Source organism: Suricata suricatta, chromosome 3, assembly GCF_006229205.1.
Source record: "Suricata suricatta isolate VVHF042 chromosome 3, meerkat_22Aug2017_6uvM2_HiC, whole genome shotgun sequence".
Lineage (NCBI taxonomy): Eukaryota > Metazoa > Chordata > Mammalia > Carnivora > Herpestidae > Suricata > Suricata suricatta.
Window position 1 is genome coordinate 43,340,778 of NC_043702.1, and position 20,682 is coordinate 43,361,459.

The 20,682-nt window shown below is 38.5% G+C and overlaps 1 protein-coding gene and 1 long non-coding RNA gene across 2 annotated transcripts in view; one reads left to right on the top strand and one right to left on the bottom strand.

Moving 5' to 3' along the window:
• The window catches only part of WDR75 (WD repeat domain 75), a 30,025-nt gene extending 10,989 nt beyond the window's left edge, over positions 1-19,036 (bottom strand). Inside the window, exons 1-9 of the mRNA XM_029934265.1 lie at positions 18,893-19,036; positions 12,743-12,872; positions 10,730-10,795; positions 9,771-9,861; positions 6,500-6,624; positions 4,803-4,873; positions 3,706-3,825; positions 2,879-2,967; positions 609-767 (exon numbers count right to left, since the gene is read on the bottom strand). Of these exons, the coding sequence (XP_029790125.1) occupies positions 609-767; positions 2,879-2,967; positions 3,706-3,825; positions 4,803-4,873; positions 6,500-6,624; positions 9,771-9,861; positions 10,730-10,795; positions 12,743-12,872; positions 18,893-18,978 (937 nt within the window). The 5' untranslated portion in view covers positions 18,979-19,036. The remainder of the gene's footprint in view (positions 1-608; positions 768-2,878; positions 2,968-3,705; positions 3,826-4,802; positions 4,874-6,499; positions 6,625-9,770; positions 9,862-10,729; positions 10,796-12,742; positions 12,873-18,892) is intronic.
• Positions 19,037-19,105: 69 nt separating this feature from the next.
• LOC115287629 overlaps positions 19,106-20,682 on the top strand; it is a 6,965-nt gene continuing 5,388 nt past the window's right edge. The window contains exon 1 of the long non-coding RNA XR_003906572.1: positions 19,106-19,175. This is a non-coding gene — a long non-coding RNA (uncharacterized LOC115287629). The remainder of the gene's footprint in view (positions 19,176-20,682) is intronic.

Here is a 20,682-nt window from a genome sequence, read left to right on the forward strand (position 1 = left end):
TGTTGAAGGCTTTATGAGCTGTGCAATGAATATATTTTAAGTGTTAATTCAGATACTTATATACCCTAAAAGAGACGATTTACCTTGAAACGAGTCACTCACGAATGGACTGTTCAGAGTTGTGTTTTTTGAAGGGAAAGGAAGCAGTGGGCTCTGAGATCTACATTTAGGCGGAGCAGTAACAGGAGGAGCAAAGGGTTTTGGAGGTGTCCGAGGCTGGACCACTCCCGTCAGAATGCACAGGACTCTCATGCTGAGAGTGGTCACAACAGCGTTTTTCTGAAAATGTCATTACATTTGTGAAAGCACAGATGTCCACTTTCTATGCCCACATCATCTCACATGTAAAGGTTTTGAAATAGAAGTGGCACAATAAGAACCAAATACACTTAGCTCTACATTTTCATAAAAACCATCCTGAAAATGTTGAATTCTGGTGACATCTAAACTAAAAAAAAAGGGGGGGAGGGAGAAAAGAAAAAAGAATAAAAGAAAAAATGCTCGGTAAATCCTATCCTACTCTTCATTAAGTCTCTTATTTTCCATTCCCTAGGGTTGTAATTCAGGCATGACACAGCTCTATCTCCTCACAACAAATCCAGACTTACTGTTATCAGAGTGAGAAGTACAGAACAAATCCCCTGCTGGGGAGACTGAAATGTGTTCAATAGTAGCTCCTAAACGAGGGAGGAACTCCTTATTCTTCTCTGTTGCATCGCGCCATTCCACAAGGACAGACTCCCGACCACCACTCAGCAGACTGGTGCCTTCTCATCCGTCCACAGAAATGGAAAGGGAAGCATTTGGGGGAGAAAACAATGAAAAATATAATCAATATTTAAAATTTCCTTACCATGTTAGAGAAATACACTATTTTTAAAGATATGTAAACAAGTGTCTTCCTAGCTTTTAATAAACTTAAGATCACAATTCTGGGATTCTCCTTTCCAAAAACACCTGACTAGTTTGTTGCTGACCAATTCTTCTGCCAATGAGAAAAACTGAATGAAACAAACTTCCTCTAGGGCCAGATGGCCTCAATGACAGATTTTTCCAAACATAAAGAAAGAAACCAATTTTATGCTCTTCCAGGTAATAAAAAAGGGAATACTTCCCAACTTGTTTACAAGAACAGCATAACCCTTTACTAAACTAATAAATTATGATAAAATTATAAGCCAATTTAATGACAGATGAAAATTCCCCAACAAAAATATCAGTAAGCTGAATCCAAGGATATGCTAAGGGGGCGCCTGGGTGGCTCAGTTGGTTAAGCGTCCGACTTTGGCTCAGGTCATGATCTCACGGTTCGTGGGTTCGAGCCCTGTGTCAGGCTCTGTGCTGACAGCTAGCTCAGAGTCTGGAGCCTGTCTTCAGATCCTGTGACTCCTTCTCTCTCTGACCCTCCCCTGCTCACGCTGTCTCTCTCTCTCTCAAAAATAAATAAAAACATTAAAAAAAAAAAAAAAGGATATGTTAAGAGGCTAATATATTGCAGAGCTGAGCTTATTGTAAAAATGTGAGATTATTTTAACACTTGAAAAATTACTGTAATTAATTCCAACTATGTGATAAAGAGAATAATGAGCATCTTAATAAATGTAAATAAAATAAATGAGAATATTCTACACCCGGGATAAAATTTCTCAGCAACTTCTGTGCTCATGCACAGCATGACTGGTGCAAAGCACGGCCCAAATACTTTACACTGTTCATATCCTGAACTTACAACCCGTTCTCAAAGCAACTAGAAGTCATAGCTCATTTACACAGACAACTAATTTTCTTCTTCTATTAATTTTCTTATACCTATTCAGGATCAATGCTGACATTTTTCTGACAACCACGTACCATATTAACTATCACTTCTCACTTAGAAATATTCACGTGCCTTATTATATAAAATCGAGAATTCACCTCTCTAGTAAGCCCAGATTAGCTGCAGTCCCTCCTACACCAAAGCCGTGGTGCAGGGCAGATGTGCCCTGTATTCTTCCTTCCCTTTGAGTGCTAACTAGTCCAACTACTCCTTCCCCAAGACCCTCTGAAAAGGCTAATTCTAAATGTGCCAGGGCTTAAGTAAAACCACCAGAGAGCTGGACTGCTAACTGGTGAGAGAGGTGGCAGACAAGATGGACAAGGCAACAAAACAGAGAAAAGTCAGTGACAGGAAGTATCACCTGGTCTTGTCCTAGATTAGAGTAGTGGCCACCGCAAAGAAAACATAGGTGAGGATGAAGCGCAGAGGAACTGATGCTGCCTGAACACGACATACGTATGTACACACACATCCCCCCCATTAGAGCGTCTCACTCGCATTCACCATTTTAAATAATTCACACCTTGTGCTGCATTTAAGCTACATGAGAGTTTGTGCAAATGAGCCACAACACGTCCAATATTTGAAAACATAAATTTTTTAATTAGACACAGGTCCAAATCCCACTTACCAGTTGACCAGCTGTGTGATTTTAGGCAAGTTAGTTCTCTACAAATCTCACTTCCTTTATGTGCAAAAGGAGAAAGACGATGCCTATTTCTTAGAATTAGATGAGGTAGTGGAGGTAAAGCACTAGCATAATCATTTGCTTTGATAAACTATAGCTACTTTTATGTATCTATAATCTTGTAGACATACATTTAAAAAACTAATGTTTTTAACGTTATTTAAAATAGGTTCTTTAGTTAACGACAAGGACTTTATCACAAGTGTACATTTTGATACTCTGATGGGCTCTGAAACTTAAGATATATGGTATTGTGCTGAAGAAAGCTCAAACCACAGGGATGAGAGACAAGTATTTACAACTCCTCTAGTGCATCCAATTCTAAACCTTTCAAACTATAAATGCAGTTTAATTATTAAACATGCACTTACCTGTCACTGAAAAAGCCAAATCCATAACCATATCATGGTGCCAATGTAAACATGTGTACGTGTATTTCTTATCATCATCAAAATTCCTCCTATTGGAGAAAACCAAAATTGTTATTTTGACCAAAGGCATTAAGTTAGGAAAGTAATGGCATATCAAATATAGTGAAAATCATATATGCCAAAAGTAATAAATTATATTATTAAGCTTGTAGGTCTTAATACGTAAAAAATACATTTTCTATTTCTAACCAGAATCACTTCTACAAACAATAGATCATCATGGTATCCTACTAGGTATATGCTATTGTTAGTCTTTCCTTTTCACTTAAAGTTTGATCAAAAAGTTCTCCTCAAGGGCGCTAGGGTGGCTCAGTCAGCTGACCATCCGGCTTCGGCTCAGGTCATGATTTCACCGTTCTTGGGTTCGAGCCCCACACCAGGCTCCGTGCTGACAGCTAGCTTGGAGCCTGGAGCCTGTCTTCAGATTCTCTGTCTCCCCCGCTCTCTCTCTGACCCTCCCTTGCTCATGCTCTCTTGCTCTCAAAAATAAATAAAACTTAAAAAAAAAAAAAGTTCTCCTCAATAAAACAATTAGAGACAAAATGAATTAACTCCTCCTACAAGCTCAATGTTACAAACTTTAAAATAGTAAGCCTGTGCAATGAAGAGCACAGTAATACAAGAAACAGAGGATACCAGCACAGCCTAATCTTTGTCACCAGTAATGGCTTTTCAGTACTATCCTTTTTCCTGAACCCAGCGATAGCTCTGTTGTGCAGAACTAATGCAATATATACGTTCACTATGCTCTTCAAGAGTCAACTGACCAAAGACGAATTTTGCCATCCTTGTGACCAGTTGCTATGCAATCTTCCTTTGGGTGACATGCTACACATGTAAAATTGTTCTTCGCATGTTTCTTATTTCTTGATGATGATAAAGTAAACCTAGAAGAAAAAAGTGTCCCTTATTAAAGTCTCTTGGTAAGTGGTGATGTAGTTAAAAAAAAAAAATAAAATAAATAAAGTTTGCCCCTTATCAAGCAAACTGGAGAATTCTCAAGTCACTGAATACAAATACATGATAAAAAAAATGTTTAAGAATCACGAATTTACAAACACCTATTAATATACAGTATAAACTTCACAGGACTAATATTCTACCATGATAACTTGGCTATAGATGCCACTAATTTCGAGTAAAGCCAAGACAGCCCTTTCAGTGGCTGTTGCTCAAGCCAAGTTTGTTCAAGATTCTTGTCAACTGAAGCTAAGTTTTAACATTAGGTATGAACAAGCCTGATAAATTATATCTGTGACAACTGGCTAATGTATCCAAAGGCATCAGGATCCTTATTATACTGCAAAGAAAAACAAATGTTAATCCTGACAGGGCCAAAGGGAAGATGGGGTGGTGTCACTTGAGGAGTCACCACACATGCGTGGCACTAGTCTCCTTAAATACGTTGTTTTACTCAGTTTTACAACTCCATGAGGTAGATAGTATACCTACTTTAAATATATGTTGATTTGAAATTCATCGAGATTCAAAGAAACTAAATTTGAATCATTTAAAACCCAGGTATCTCAAAACCTATATTCATTCCAAAGCCCAAAAACTGGCCAATACGGATCACCACCTGGGGTAGCCTTTCCCAACTAAATCCAATTCTGAGATCAAGTATGAACACCAGAATCTAAGTGGACAAGGAGTTTTCCTTGGACAAAGCTCCCTAGGTGTTTGTGACGAATGACTGATTCTTCTCAACCCCATCCATTGTGGGTTAAAAACTCCACCTCCAAATCTAGTGGCTTCATAAGCACTTGCAACATGAAACTAGGCACAACTCTGGATCACAGGTATGAAGATGAAATAAAATTGCAACAAATTTGAGTAAATAAAATGATCAAAAAGGAATATTTACCTCGATGTTGTTTTCTTTTTGAAAAAATAAACAGACAAGTAAAAGTCCCGTACTGCAGCAACATACTCCCCCTGGTGTTTCAAAGAGAAGGTAACATTCACAAAAATACACAACACTCTTTAAGAAGAAATCACAAAAGTTAACAGCAATATATATATATTTGCAGATTGAGTATATCAATATAAAATGATATGGAAAGAATAATCCTGTTAAGATAATCATAGAAAATTAGAAGACAAACTTAGGTACTATACTGAAATCTAAACTCTCTAACTTTAAGAATAACGACTTAACTTCTTCCAGTAAGGCATAATTACATACAGTACAATGCAATGTTTGACATGTATATATCCATGTAACCACCGTTACATGAGAACATTTTCTTCACCTCAAAAATGTTTCCTTGTTCCTCTTTCTAGTCATTTCCCAATGGTCCTGCCTGTCAGCACCACTGATTCCAACTCCATAGTTGACTTCCCTGTTCTAGAACATCATACAAACAGAATGGTGCAACATACACTCTTGTGTCTGAACTTTAGTTCGACATCACCCTTTTGAGATTCATTCATGCTCTTATCTGTATCCTAAGTTTCTGTTACAATGAGGCAGAATTCCACTAAATTAATACACACTGCAAATTATTCGCTTGATGAACATTATGGTTATTTCCACTTTGAAGCTACTATGAATACTAATCATTCTTGTACATGTCATTTTATGGTCATGTTCTCATTTCTCTACCTAGGAGTGGAACTTCTGGCTCATGGCAAGGACACATGTTTACCTTTGTTCCATATCTTCCCAATGCTCAGTACTGTCAGTCTTTAACGTTAAAGCATTTTCTCTACTATAAGAAATTAACCCCTTTTTAGAACCATGCCAAAATAAAGTTATAAACTTAGACCATTGAAACATGCCACCACAACATCATCCAGGAGCTTTTGGTGGTACTTGGTTAGTACTAGGGAAAGGCTAAATAAATCATGATATAAACATCAGAGTTATTATTTTTGATGAACATTTAAGTATACATTCATGCTGCAATCCAGGTGAAAAAAAGTAAAGAGCCTTCAGATCCTAATTCAGTTTGGGAAAAATTATTTTTTGTATGCTTAGGAAAAAGTCTAGAAAGACATTTCTCCAATATCACTGGTAAGGTTTAATTTCTCCACTTTATTTTTAACTTCCAAATTTTCTGTAATGGGCACACTGATTATGGACAGGGAGACATAATTTTCTTTTTTCTTATAAGTAGTTTATTGTCAAATTAGTTTCCATACAACACCCAGTGCTCTTCCCCACAAGTGCCCTCCTCCATCACCTCCACCTCCCTTCTACCCCTCCCCCTCCAGCCCTCAGTTTGTTCTCAGCATTCAATAGAGGAGACAATTTTCTAAAGAGAGTTAAAATGAAAGGACTTGAGTGGCTTTTATATGGGGCAGGCTAAGAAAAAGTGCAAATGCCAAAACACTGGTATTTTTTGAACAATTAGAGGGTTTATAGGAGTAATAGGTATATATAAAATTAAGGATCCTAAAACTTCTATGCCAAAAATACATGCTAAAGCAATGGAATAAACTTCTTAGCTCCTAACAAAAAAACTGTAACTCAAGGCAACAGTCACTGTAACATAAAATGCTCAAACATTGCTGAATAGAGATTTTATGTACAAAATAGGAAGCCAAAACAAATTTTACCTCATTTCCAAAGGCAATGCACTTGGGTGACTGGTTTATATAATCCAAAACACAGGAGAGCTCCTTAGCTTCTATCTCCTGGCTTGATGACTTTGGCAGTTTCACTGAAACCAGCTGAAATATATCTAGCCAAAGAAAGCTATATTAATATAAAGCTTCTCTAAAGAAAATGAACATGTGCACTTATTCATATGAAACTGTTAATTAGTATTTTAGATACATAATAATATATGTATCTAAAGATAATAATTCTAGGCCATCTTGAACAAGATGTACCTTCACACTGGACTGTTCATTTGAATATACAAGTTTTGAATGGCAGTCTAATTTCACAATTCATGTACATACATGGTCTCTCTAAATAGACATACAAAACAATTTAGCTTACTGGTGCTTTCTTACTTCCAAAGTATTAGGCTGACCTTTAAAATGGATATGGAATATGGGATATCACCGAACTGAGCAGCCAAAGGCAACAAACCATCGAGAGCTTTCAGAAACGCAATGTGCTTGCCACATATTCACAGGACAAATCTCCTCTTTGAGAATACAGACATGGTGCTCTCCTTATGTCCCATTTAAAAAAACTCCCAAGGGAAAATAGCTATATTCTACTATGTACACTATTTCCTTATCCTCTCAGACATTATAATAAATATGAAATTCTGTTATACACTGTTTACCATTTTCCCATGTCCAGCTTGTTCATTATTTGCTCTGAACTCTGGATTCTACTAGCCTTCTCAGTCATCACAAACTTCACATGCCTAAACCCTGTACACTTGATTTTTTAAAACTTAGTCTTCCCCTCTGCCCACTGCAGGAAGTGGCACCACCATTTTCCAAGTTGCTTAGATTAAATCCTTGAGTTATCTTTGACTTCTCTTTCATATCACATATCAAACCATCAGTAAACCTTGTTGGCAGTTTCTTCCAAAGATACCCAGAACTCAATCATTTACCACCTAAGCAATGACCTCTTATCTTACCCTGTACTTCTATCCTTGTCCCCCTTTAGTCTGTTCTCAAAGCCAGCGAATCTACTACAATTAACATCATTTCACTTTTCTGCTCAAAACTCTTCAATGGCTTTTTATCTACTCAGAGTAAAAACCAGTCCTTTCAATGGCCTACAAAGCTGTATATTATCTTTTCTTCCTTGGATCACTCCAATCCAGCTCTCTGCTATTCCTCAAACAAGCCAGAAATGCTGTAGAATATGCATCTCCAAGATGACCACGCAGCTTAATTTTCTCAGAACCTTCCCCGACCACTTCTTTATGTATTTCTCCAACGTTGCTGGTTCCCCTCCCCTGCTGTACTTTACTCTAAAACATCTTTCACCTCATTGTATCTTATGACTGATCTAGTCTGCTTACTGTTGAGATTGTCTTTTCTGCAACGAACAGAATCTGGCACATGGGAGGTTTTCAGTTAGACATTAAATAATTAGATTACATAGTCAAAAAATGATACCATAAAAGATGACACGTAAATAAAATGTTTCTAAACCAGAAGCATACTTCAATAATGATTTATACAATTTCCTATCAGAGACTGGTTCTGCTTTGTGGAACAAAGATAAAACAAATGAAGGATATATATTTAGATCTATTCTCTGAAATGCCAGTTCAAGCCTCGTTCACAATTTTATCTAACACCTGACTAGATTTTCACATTCTGAGTGTTTTGTGATGGGCCAGGTACTGGAGAATTAACACTAATTCCACTATGAACAGAATTCCAATTGGATTTTAGCATTTGGTTTATTCCAAAAGGCAAATGCCAAGGTCTTTACTTTAGATCAGTATTCTATCCTGGATTGCACATTGGACGTAAACTAGGGAATTTTCAAGTAAACAGGCCCTACCACAGAGGATCTAAACATTTTCAAATTCCTTAGAGTGATTCTAATGTGCAGCCAGTGTTAAGAACCATTGATTTCACTGACATGGATAAAAAGTTTTGCTACGACTATTAGCAACTACTCTTCCAATTGAGAATCATGGTGTTAGTATACGGAGTGGTTACCAAATGTGAGTGATGAGTATAAACATCTGGAGAAATATAAAAATGTAGATTCTGAGACTAAATCTCACAACTAGTGAATCAATGGTCAGTCAGGGAGATTAGGAATCTACATTTTTAGTAAGGATGTACTAATGTCTAAGGTGAATGGACATTAAGAATCCACATACTTTTAAATACTAAAGAGTATTATCTAAAAAGTCGACTAGGAAGGAGACTTAATTATTTTAAGAAATGTTGCCATTTGAAGAACAGTCTTTGGAATACCCTCTAGAGCTTGTTATGGGCTAAAATAACGAAACTTACTGCCTTTATTCTTTCATGTCACATTTTTGACAGAAAAAATATTACTCATTAACAGACTTCACCAAATTTTAAAGACAGATGTAACTTTCATAGTTTTAATAAAAGTCCATGATAGAAAACAATCTGTAAATTTTTCCAGCCCAAAACAAACATACATAAAACCAAGACTCTTGACCCCTAAAAAGCCCACAACAACAAAAATCTACTGTGGAAAGGATTCATTTAGCTAATGAGGCATGAGCCAGTCTAGCAGACGCTCAGGAAGTACCTTAAAGCTGCTTTCATCTCTGAATTCTATATATAGCTGTACTTTACACAGAGAAGACCAGAGGGTGCAGTGACCTTCTTGAATTCTGATGTTAGAAAAATTCTTTGGAATTATATCTCTCATGTCAATGTTCTGACGTATCATAGTCTCTGCTAAAGGGTAGTTACTTGTGACCTCTACAGATATTCCAGAAATTCATAAAATGCTCTGAAACATGGCAATTTTCAATGAAATAATGTTCCAATGGTAATAAAAATGTATAACTTAATTACACTATTGGCTCTTAATTTCAAACTGTTTTCTATACCATTCCTGACAGATTCAGGATCAAAAGGGTTTTCAATAATGGGTAAAATGATAGTGATACTTAAGAATGACAGGTTAACTTCAGTAGAAATATAAACTCTAGGCTACCTTTGCAAAACAGCTTTGAAATTTGAGCTATGCAATCTATTATTACAACTAAATATTAAGTAATCATTCCCTCATTGTGTATTTCAGAATTGGTGTGAAGCTTCCCCCAATGAATGCAGTAACAACAGAAGGAATTGAAATGCCAGCTCCAAAAACTGTGAACTTCAGACTAAAATCAAAATGTTAATTTTTGAGAAACTATGGAAAGAGTAAATCAATGCTATATTAAAACAAAATAAGTTAATTATACTATACCTTGTTTTCCTTTATTTATTATAACAAAGACAGAATCCTCAGCACAGGTTACAGTAAAGAGGGCATGAAGCTTATGCCCCACTACGAAAGTCTGAAAGATAAAAAACACCATATTATTTATCATATGGACCTCCCACCCCTCAATCTTTGGTTCCATAAAGGGCAGAGATTTTTTTTTTTTATCCATTTGCTCACTGATGTTTACCAACATTCTGTTGGATAGAAGATACTCAATATATATTTGTTGAATACATTTTCAATGAATACATATTTGATCCACATTTTTCTTTTAAATGGTTCTATGGTATTCTATTGAATGAATATAAGATTTTTACTGACATCAAGATCCTATTAAATTTTTTTCTTCCATAAACAGTGTTGAAATGACTACACATGTATTTCATTATTTCAACAAGAAATTCCTAAAAAGTGAGATTGCTGGAATAAAAGTTATTTTTTCATTATCAGTTATATTCTGATTATGTACAAAAGTACCTGTTTCTCTGCATTTTACCTAAAACTAGAGTTTTTTGCCGTTTCCAATTTGACTAAACTGATAGGAAAAAATGCTGTGTCATTTTTTATTAATGAGTTTAAACATCTCTTTATGTTTACTAGCTAGTTTTTTTCTTCCCAGAGAGTTACATATTCCTACCGTATGCCAATTTCTTTCCACTGACTTATTAGTTTTTCCTTTTGGTTGTGGGAATTTTCTGTATATTAGAGATATCGCTTGTAAATATTTTCTTCCAATTTTATTACTCATCTTTTCATTGGAAGTTTAAAATCTTCAAAGAATCAAATTTCTTTTCTTTTATGGTGTGTGACTTTTACAACTTGTTTACAATCTGTAAGGTCTATCTAAAGATTAGGCCTTGTAGATAAAAACAATGTGTCTGTCATTACATTATGTTGCCATGCCTTTTCAAAGAATAAAAATGGAAGAACAATCCACATACCTTTATTAAAATGCCATCTACATAGTCCCACAGTTTAATGGTGCCATCAAAGGAACAAGAATACAACTAAAAGGGTAAAAATAGTACAGATCTTATTACAAATTAAAACTTCATTAAGATATTAAACAAATAATCAAGCAACACTGATAGCATTTTGTTCATTAAATCATTAGCTTTAAGGAGGCACAGTCACTTATTCCTATTATTTTTTAAAAATAGGAAATCTAACCAGAGCTCTTTGAAGGAATTTCAAGTTTTAATTAAAACAGAGGGGGAAAAAGTCAATCCTCTATCTTCAAGAGGAAGATGGTAAGTTGTTGAGCTATGAAAACACTTAAGAGCTTGTTCAAAGCCCAGTCCTCTATTAGCAACCTCGCTTTCATCTTACATGGTATTAAAGGACTGCGTCTCCAATGATCTCAGAATGTCCTCTTAAAACAACAACAACAAAAAAACCCCCAACACATTAAAGACCAATACTTCCGTAAAATAGTTATTATGCCCTTGAATGCTGTGGCAATGTCATGGTGCTCTATAGCTCTGGGTCTCTCAATTTCCACACTTCTGTCATGTAGAGTGGTAACCAACCACTCATGGCACTGGTTTGGGCACCACACTTTGGTAGCACCAGAAAGTCTTAAAAGCATGTATTTTTGTTTTTATCTTTGTTTCAGTGGACTTTTATTTTACTAAGGCCACACTGGATTACGTGCTGCTGTTACTGTGAAAATACATCACTTATAATATTTATAAAGAATTTTCAGGGGCGCCTGGGTGGCTCAGTCGGTTAAGCCTCCGACTTCAGCTCAGGTCAGATCTCACGTTCGTGGGTTCGAGCCCCGCATCAGGCTCTGTGCTGACAGCTAGCTCAGAGCCTGGAGCCTGCTTCCAATTCTGTGTCTCCTTCTCTCTCTGACCCTCCCCCTCTCATGCTCTGTCTCTCCTGTATCAAAAATTAATAAAACATTAAAAAAAATTAAACAAAAAAGAATTTTCATTTTCTGAAAGTGGCAATTTTAAGATTTCATGAGGACATGAAATCAGAGAACTGGTCTTAAGATAACTTCTGCATCAACAGTAAAGAGCCTCATTGGTAAAGGAACAGATTTGAAAAATAGGTTCCAAAAACCAAAGGATTTAAAGGCATAGAGCCTCAGAAATATCAAATAGTATGCACCCTTTTTGGATATTCATAATGCATATAAAAGGATCTGAGAAGATCTACAACCAAGAAATTCAGTAACTTAGGGAAGTAAAACCTTGTGCTCAGGGAAGTGCACAACTGGAAGTGCACAATTCAGAATTTCAGTAACCCACACAGCCAAGAATGTCTTCTCTCAAGCAACATCTATTAGCATCCTTTGGAACCAATGGTTTACAGAATACAACATGGGTAATGCAGGTCTAGGCTGTGACCCTATTTTAATAACTAAAACTGTTAAAAAGTACCCTGAATCAGAAAAATCAACTTACAGGATGCCTCTGCTATCTGAAAGTAGAGTATTTCTATGAAACCTTTTGTAGTGGAAATGGTGCAAAAGAAAGAAACAATTACCATTAAATTAAATGAAAAGTTTTGAGCATTCCCAGATCCAAAAAGTAACCTCTCTTAGGCTTTTCTGATACCTTGGGATTGATATTGCTAATGGATGTACGAAATATACTAAGATAAACCACAGATGATCACAGTTTAAAGCTATGGCAGCTTGATGCTGAGATGCTGAGTGTAGTTCCTGGGGAAGGAGCATGGTGGGGCCACTCTCACTGCAAGGGGTGCCCGCTGCCGCTACAAAACCCTGCTGCGAAATAAACACTGAATGTGTTTTTGCTTTACATCTTTTTTCTTTTTTCTATTTTTTGGTAAAAACAAAGTGGCACAATACAAACTTTTGAAACACAAGGGATGCATACATTTGTCTAATTATAACTTGGAAAGTTTCCCAGCTAAAATCAAATCATAATTTTCTGGCAACAACAAAGCCAATATTCTATTCAATTGTAAATCTCTGACACCTGTAGATGATTGTGGGGGTTGAGCTGGATTCCAGTCACCAGATTTCTGTGCCCTTGCAATATGTGTACACATTCTTCCGTAGCTGTGCTGTGAACTTTAACAAAGTCACCAGAGACACAGAAAATATACCTGGAAATAAGAAAAAAATAAGTTTCACGTATTCTGTATATAGCATAATCTTTTTTTATAGTCCATGAAAAATCTTTTTCACTTGCAACAGAGGTACTTTTAAAACCAACAGTTTCCGGAACTATATATTAAAAACTGTGTGCTATGTTCTCACTTACCATGCACTACTACTCTAACAGCATCTTCCCAAGATCCCCCTTCCCGTGTTCTCTGTTGTTCACTGGGGACAATACTTTACAGCCACTAAGTCAAAGCTCTCTCTAGTGGGCAAGGCCTCTTTTATAGCAGAGTACAAAGACTTTGTGACAGTTATTTTTCTTGTCACTGAAATGCTAGTTTTGCTTTTGTATTTCTGGATTTGTGGCTTTCTCAGAATAGCAGAGGCCACTACATTACTAAAAGTAGTTAAGTGGAGGGATTTATTTGGCAATTTTCATTATGGATATAACCACAGAACAGAGCTTGTAAGTGCAAATCTTCTAGTCTCTACCAAGTAAAAACTGTTCTGTGCCTACTACATGGAACATTATACATGTCTAACAGGGTGGTTTTCCATGCAGTACCGAAGGTACAAACCACAGAATCCCCAGGCCAGATCTCTTCTCTGTGTTCCCAAAACAACACGTACATGACTGATCCTAGTACTTTTCACACTGTGTTGACATTACTTATTTACAAATATATCACCCTTCCTTATTAGGCCATAAACTCCCATTGGGCAAATGCCTTAATTTATCTTTGATTCACAATGTCCAATCCAGTTTGTTGAACAGAATCCACCCAATTCTTGAAGATTCTGTAAACTATCTGGATAAAATGAACCAACAAAAAAAATTACAAAATAACAAAAGAGTAAATCTTCTAATGCTGACCAGGGTCACTGCTACCTTATTTTATCAATTCTAAGACACCTGCTTTTTCACAAGTTCACCTGTTGGAAATCAGGATGTATTATTCTAAATGCCAGGAGGCAATCATGAAATGACCTGTTTTACTAATAGATTAAGCAATTTCAAGCAACAAAACATCTGAGATATACAGTTACCCCTTTGGCTGGATCCTCCTCTTCATTCCCATGAGTACCTTAATTCAGAATCTTAACACCAGGCTGGACCACTCCTAAGGGCTTTCTACAGCCTCCAGGTGTGGCCCTTCAATTCATCTTTCCCACTCACACCAGATTAATTTTGCAAATTTGACACTATTTCCTTACAGATAAAATTAAATTGCAATCGGTCAATGTTTTCCCACTGCCTCTGGGATATGATCTAAACTCCTAAGGCCTTTGGTGATTTGATCTGATCTGAGTGGAGCTACTTTCTCATTTGAAAACTGTGCTCTAGTCAAGTGGTTCACATCTCCACTACCCTCCCACTCCCCCACAGACACACCCCATTATGCCAACAAGTTTGCTAGGCATTTCCCGAGATGGTGGTGGGTGAGGGGTACTGTGTGCCAGGAAAACTCCCTGATTCTGATATGCTTCCCCAGGGAAAAGGAATCTCCTCTCTCCTTGCTCCTCTGTAGAGAATGGCTTTAAATGTGAATGCCAGTCCGTAAAGGAAACACTCCATGTTTTTGTATTGTTAGCTTTCTACACAGAACACTCTTCCTATTTCCTTAAGATAGATTAATCTTTCCCACTCCACTTCAGCTGAGGTGAAGCCTTCCTGCATTTTCTCATTCTAGATCAGTGCCACTCTTAATGTGCTTCTACAAGATCGTAGGCTTAGCTCTATCAGAGCACTGACCACAAGGCATACTGAAGCCTTCCCCTACTAGACTGTAAGCTCTGAGGGGAGGAAAGGTGTGTTTACTTATTATAAATAAGAACAGAAATATAGTAGGTAGAAAAAAGATGCATTTTTAAGAAGTTAGACACAAATAGGTTTGAATGCCAACTTTACCACAAATAGGCTGAATGTTGGAAAAATCTAATTCTCTAAAACATCACTGTTCTCTACTGTAAAATGCAGGTAACACTTTCTCACAGGGTTATTATGAGGATTAGCTGAAACAACACATGCAAATACACCCTTAGCACACAAAGTAGACACTCAATAAATGCTTCCATAAAATTAGGATAATAATACCTAAACCCTGCAGAGAGAAATGCATGTGAAGCACAGACCACAATGCCTGTCACATAGGACTCAATCATCTTTGCTGAAATAGACAAGTTAGGGTACTTCCAAAGAGGAACCAGAATTTATTTATTTAAAATGTTTTTTTTTGAAATAGAGATAGAGTGTAAGTGGGGGAGGGACAGAGAGAGACAGACACACGGATCTGAAGCAGGAAGCAGGCTCCAGGCTCCAAGCTGTTAGCACAGAGCCCAACGTGGGGTTCCAACTTGAACTCACAGACTGTGAGATCATGACCTGGGCAGAAGTTGGACACTTAACCCACTGAGCCACCCTGGTACCCTGAGGAACTAAAATTTAAATAAGGCTCTGAAGGACGGCACAATTTAAAAGCTGGGAATGAAAAAGAATAGCAACATAAATAAAAGCTGGGAAATAATGAACACAGTACCTACAAGAGTCAGGAAATGACCTGGGTTACACCAGAAAACAATGGGATAAGCAAGTCAAGCTAGATCAGGTAAAGCCCTGAACGCCAAGGACAAGAGCTGTAGATAAGGAAGGCAACAGAAGATTGTTAATAGGGTTCTGAGCAAGACTAGCAATAAAGGTGAGAGTTATGACAGTAACACTTAAGAAAATTATTACAGCAGTAGACAGAATGGTCTGCAAAAGAAGAGTATTTAGAGTTGGACATTAGCTTTGTGGGAATTTAGGAATGTAAAAGGCAAGAATGATCCACTTTAAAAATTTTCTATCCCTAGCAACTTAAAGCACCATGGAACTGTGAAAGCTAACAGGACATAATACCAATACCAGTGTTGGTATCTGATACAGGAATACCAGTTACTCTCATATATATACCCCCACCTCTCAACTGGTCTCTCATAACAACCCCCTCAACTAGGCAGAACAGAGTTTTCGTCCTAGTTCCAAGAGGACCCAGTGAACAAGAGGAAACAGCGAAAATTCCACAATTCTAGTTTTATTTACGATTTCAGCTTTCTTGACCTCCTTGAAGCAAAATACAAAATTACCTTATTCCTTTTTGCATAAATTAGCCAATACCTGTAGTACCTTTGAAATAATATCCAAAATCCTAATGAGTTCACTATGACCCTGTTAATTTGCTAGAGAGCTGATTTTAATTACTACTTTTTATATAGACAAAAACAAAAAACAAACATCCCACATCTAAATCTTTACCAAATTCCCCAAACTTCAGTACTGATTTTTTTTTTTTTACCTACTACTTGTTAGGTCCACCTGGTTGTTTAACAGGTACCTTAAACTAAACAAGTCCCAATGTAAACTCATCTCATTAATCCCAAGTGCTGATTCACTCCAAAATTCTGTCTTTTCTCTTCATCTGCAACACTATCTTAGTTTAGGCCAAAGTAATTTCTCTTTTTTTAAACATTTTTTAACATTTTATTTATTTTTGCGAGACACAGAGAGAGAGAGACAGAGCAAGAGCAGGGGAGGGGCAGAGAGACAAGGAGACACAGAATTTGAAACAGGCTCCAGGCTCTGAGCTATCAGCCCAGAACCTGATGCGGGGCTCGAACCCACAAACTGTGAGATCATGACCTAAGCCGAAGTCGGACGCTTAACCGACTGAGCCACCCAGGCGCCCCTAGGCCAAAGTAATTTCTTGCTTGAATGCCTGTATTAGCCTTTTAAGCCCTGGTCTGTACTCTTCCAGATTTTTCTCTCACCACTTCCCTATACCTTATGCTGCAACTATGCTGACCTTACACATATCACACTACCTAAACCCCCTACCTTACCCCAGCAATTTCAAGCTGCTCACTTCGCCTGGATGCCATCCCCCAATATCACTGGTGGGACAAACTCCTGTTAGTCTTGCAAGATCCTACTACTGAAAGGAAACTTTCACTACATTAACTCCCTCCTCTACGCCATCACTGTACCTCAAGTATGCTAAGCCAACCTACCTCGGATTTTGCCACTCTCCACCACTTATTACTTAGTTTTATGGAAGTCTTCATAAGTTTAAGTTTTACTTAGTCTTCGGATTAATATTCTTGAAGAAACCCAATCATGTTACCTTCCACTGCCCTCCATCTAGGGTATGAAAGAAAATAGTCTCTTTGGACCAAACCAAGAGCTGTTTCACATTCCCTTTCCAACCTCACTAGCTCTCTTCATATACTTCTCATACAAGTTAACTGTACCAAAGTAATATACTTAGGCCTCTACTCCTCTTATACTGGGCCCACTATCTGGAATGTCTTCCATCCATATCCCCTAGTCAAAATATCATTCACCAATTTTATTTATTTTTGAGAGACAGAGAGAGACAGCGCGATCAGAGGAATGTCAGAGAGAGAGGGAGACACAGAATCCGAAGCAGGCTCCAGGCTCTGAGCTAGCTGTCAGCACAGAGCCCGATGCGGGGTTCGAACCCACAAACCGTTAGATCATGCTATGAGCCGAAGCTGGACGCTAACTGACTGAGTCACCCAGGCGCCCCTCATTCATCTATTTAGACCTAGCTTAAATGTCATTTCCTCAGCAACCTGTCCGTCCTCACCAGTCTGAAGAACTCTCTCTTTAGGAACTCCCAAAGTACCATAGTATGAAACATTTGTTACTAATTACTTTTATTTTCCTCACTAGTCTGTAAAATCTTGAAATTTACAGGATCAATATTAAAATTATCTTAATTTTTGTCATGTCAGCTTGTTATAAATAATATGTAACTGACAAAAAGTTAAACGAATTGTAGGGCTTGGTAAATGAAACACACTGCATCTCATCATAATGAGTAAGTTGGTGAAGCAGTACACTGGAAAAAGAAAGTGGATAGCTAGATGTAAGCAGAGCTTTGCTACCTTCTTGAAATCTGGTTTCTTCCTGATTGATAAGATGAATACCAACAAAGCGCTCTTTCATGTAAGCCCAAGGATTTTTTTTTTTTTTGGCCTCTTCAGCTATTTATGAAAACTCCTTCAGTCATGCATGCATACAACAACTATCATACTCCCATAAGCAAGACATTGTACAGGGTACAAACTTCCATTAAGATACTACCGTTACTCTTCTAAGATAGAAAGGGTTAATTAACTAAGGGTCACTTTGTCTTTAAATGATTTGAAAACCTCTTTCTACGACGTCACTTCTAGATTATACTGACAATAGAGCAATAATGATGACAGCTGACATACCCAAAGCCGTTAAGTACCAGGCTTGCTTTTCCTGATCGATACGTATTAAAGCATTTACCCCTCTCAACAACCCTAGGAGTTGGATCACAAAATATTATTCCTGTTTCAGGATGAGGCTCCTGAGGCAAAGATTAAGAACTTGCATGGTCACATAATGTAAGAAACGGGTTTTGAACCCACGGAGTAGTTTTGTTTCCAGCTCTGCTGAACTCCTGAGAATAGAGACCGGGGATTGCATACGCTATTATCCCGCACAGACTCTAACCTGAGTTATCACGCAAAGTTGCCAAAATACATTTTTAGGAGAAAGAGGAGTGTGGAGAAAATGGAAATCTTTAGTCCTTCCGTAATTCAAAGTCACAATTCTTTCCGAAAGGACACTCTCTGTAGTATTGCAATGGCAGCGGCGTACAGACCTTAGCCTGGGCGTTCTCGCCGCCGCACCGCGGGGCTGATTCCACACACGTGGGCCCGCCCCCCGCCCCTCAATCCACCTGCAGGCAAGCCGTCCCGTAAAGGAGCCCCCGCCTGCAGGCCCACGGCCTAAGTGGTTTCTCGCTCCTCTAAACAGCACTCAGTCAACCGGTCCCCCTTTAGCGCGGCCTGGGGGGCTCCCGCATGCGCCCCCTTCCCTCAGCCCAGAACCCCCGGTAGGCAAGTCCGGACCGGCCTGACAGTTCCTTCCTCCCCCTCCCCGGCGACTCACGTCCCTCAGCCCGGCTGACAGTCTGCGGTGGCCCCATACTTAGAATCCGCGGAGAACACCGCTCTCCTGAAGTTCAGCTCGCTGCCGCCACAACGAACCACGCGGACGCTCTCCTCCGCCACCATCTTCGCGCAGACGCAGGAACTCCCGACCGCCGGCGAGCCCTGAATATTCTTGACGGGGGCGGGGCGCCAGGGCCCAAGTCGCAGCTCACAAGACGCGTGCCCGGGCTCCTCTAGGCCTCAGTCTCTATGGTAGGACCCAGCGCTTGTGCCGCCATTTTTTGTTTGGGCAATTTTAAATTACGACACAGGTAGGAAAGGTGAGATAATTAATTTACATTAGACAACTCTTATTTAGTGCAAGCAACTTTCTCTATGGCCCTGACAATTTGATTCTACAACTTCGCCAGAAGGGAAGGGTGGCCTATTGTGTATCAGGTGACTTCCAGACAGCCTCCCTTCCGCCTCCACCAAGGCCTCCTTTGTTTATGGTGATTCGGCGCTGCGAGATGACGCCAGCGTTTACATGCCACCGGGTTTCTCGGTCGCGCGGTTGAGTTATTGGGTGGAAAGGTAGCTTTCTACTTTTTGCATAGCTGTTTGCCCCTTCCATTAGTCATCATTTTCTCCTGTTCCGCCGAGCGTAGTATAGGTTCCTACAGAATCTCTGCAACTCCGAAGGCCTTGCTTTTTCCTTTAGACTCCTGGCTCCCGGTCCTGGTGCATCCTTCTTTCCGGAGTTCAGTGGAACTGCGCACACCGATCTGACATTCCTTCCCACTCAGGCCCAAATTCCGAAGCCACTGTTCCCTGTTGTGCTACGGGTTTTTTGTGCCTGTTGGTTTGGTTTTAGTTTCCCCATTAGTCCACCGTGCATGTAGGTTAGGAGGCCCAGAACATGTTTCGTGGTCCTTGTCTTTTAGGGGTACACTTATCTTTATTCACTCATTAAACACACATCAATCCCCTTGCTGGCCCTGTACCACTACTAAGTGAAGAGCCACAGACAGCTTAATTTTATTATTTTTTAAATGTCTTTTTTTTTTTTTAACAAAAATGTTTTATTTTTAAGAGAGAGACAGTGCAATCAGGGTAGGAGCAGAGAGGGCGACAAAACTTGAAGCAGCCTCCAGGCTCTGCACTGTAAGCACAGAGCTAGACATGAGATCATGACCTGAGCCGGAGTCATTCTTTTAACCAAGTGAGCCACCCAGGTCCCCTCTGACAGCTGGATTTTAATAGGAACAGGAGATCTGTCCTGTATATGTTATTTCTTGGTATGCTACGATTTATCACAGTTTTCTGGAGGCAAATAATAATTATTGTAAAGTACAGTGCAAAGCAGATGGGACCCCTGCCCCGTTACCCTATCATGGGAGAGACAATAAAAATGTTTTACGAACAAATCAATCACAGATTGTGAGCTAAAGAAAATTAAGACCTAACCTGAGAGAAAACAGTTTTCTCTGAGGAGGTTTAGATTTAACCTGGTGAATATGTGTTTGTTAAAGCTATGCATGTTACAAAATATTTTAAAAATTCAACGTTAATACAGATTTGCTGTAAAATAATTCCGTACAGAAATATGATTAGAATGACCTTGGCCCACGAATCTGTCTCCACTGTTCAAAGTTTGGTGTATATGCTTCTTGATATTTTTCTAGGTGTCCCTATACTTTAACATTATTCTTCAATATAAGGCACTACATAATTTTTTTCTCCCTTTCTCTATCCTTTCACTGCATACAATTTTATCTCCTTTTTAGTGACTGAATAGTATTCCACAGTAAATGTACCATCATTGATTAAAACGTTTTCTTTTTTTTA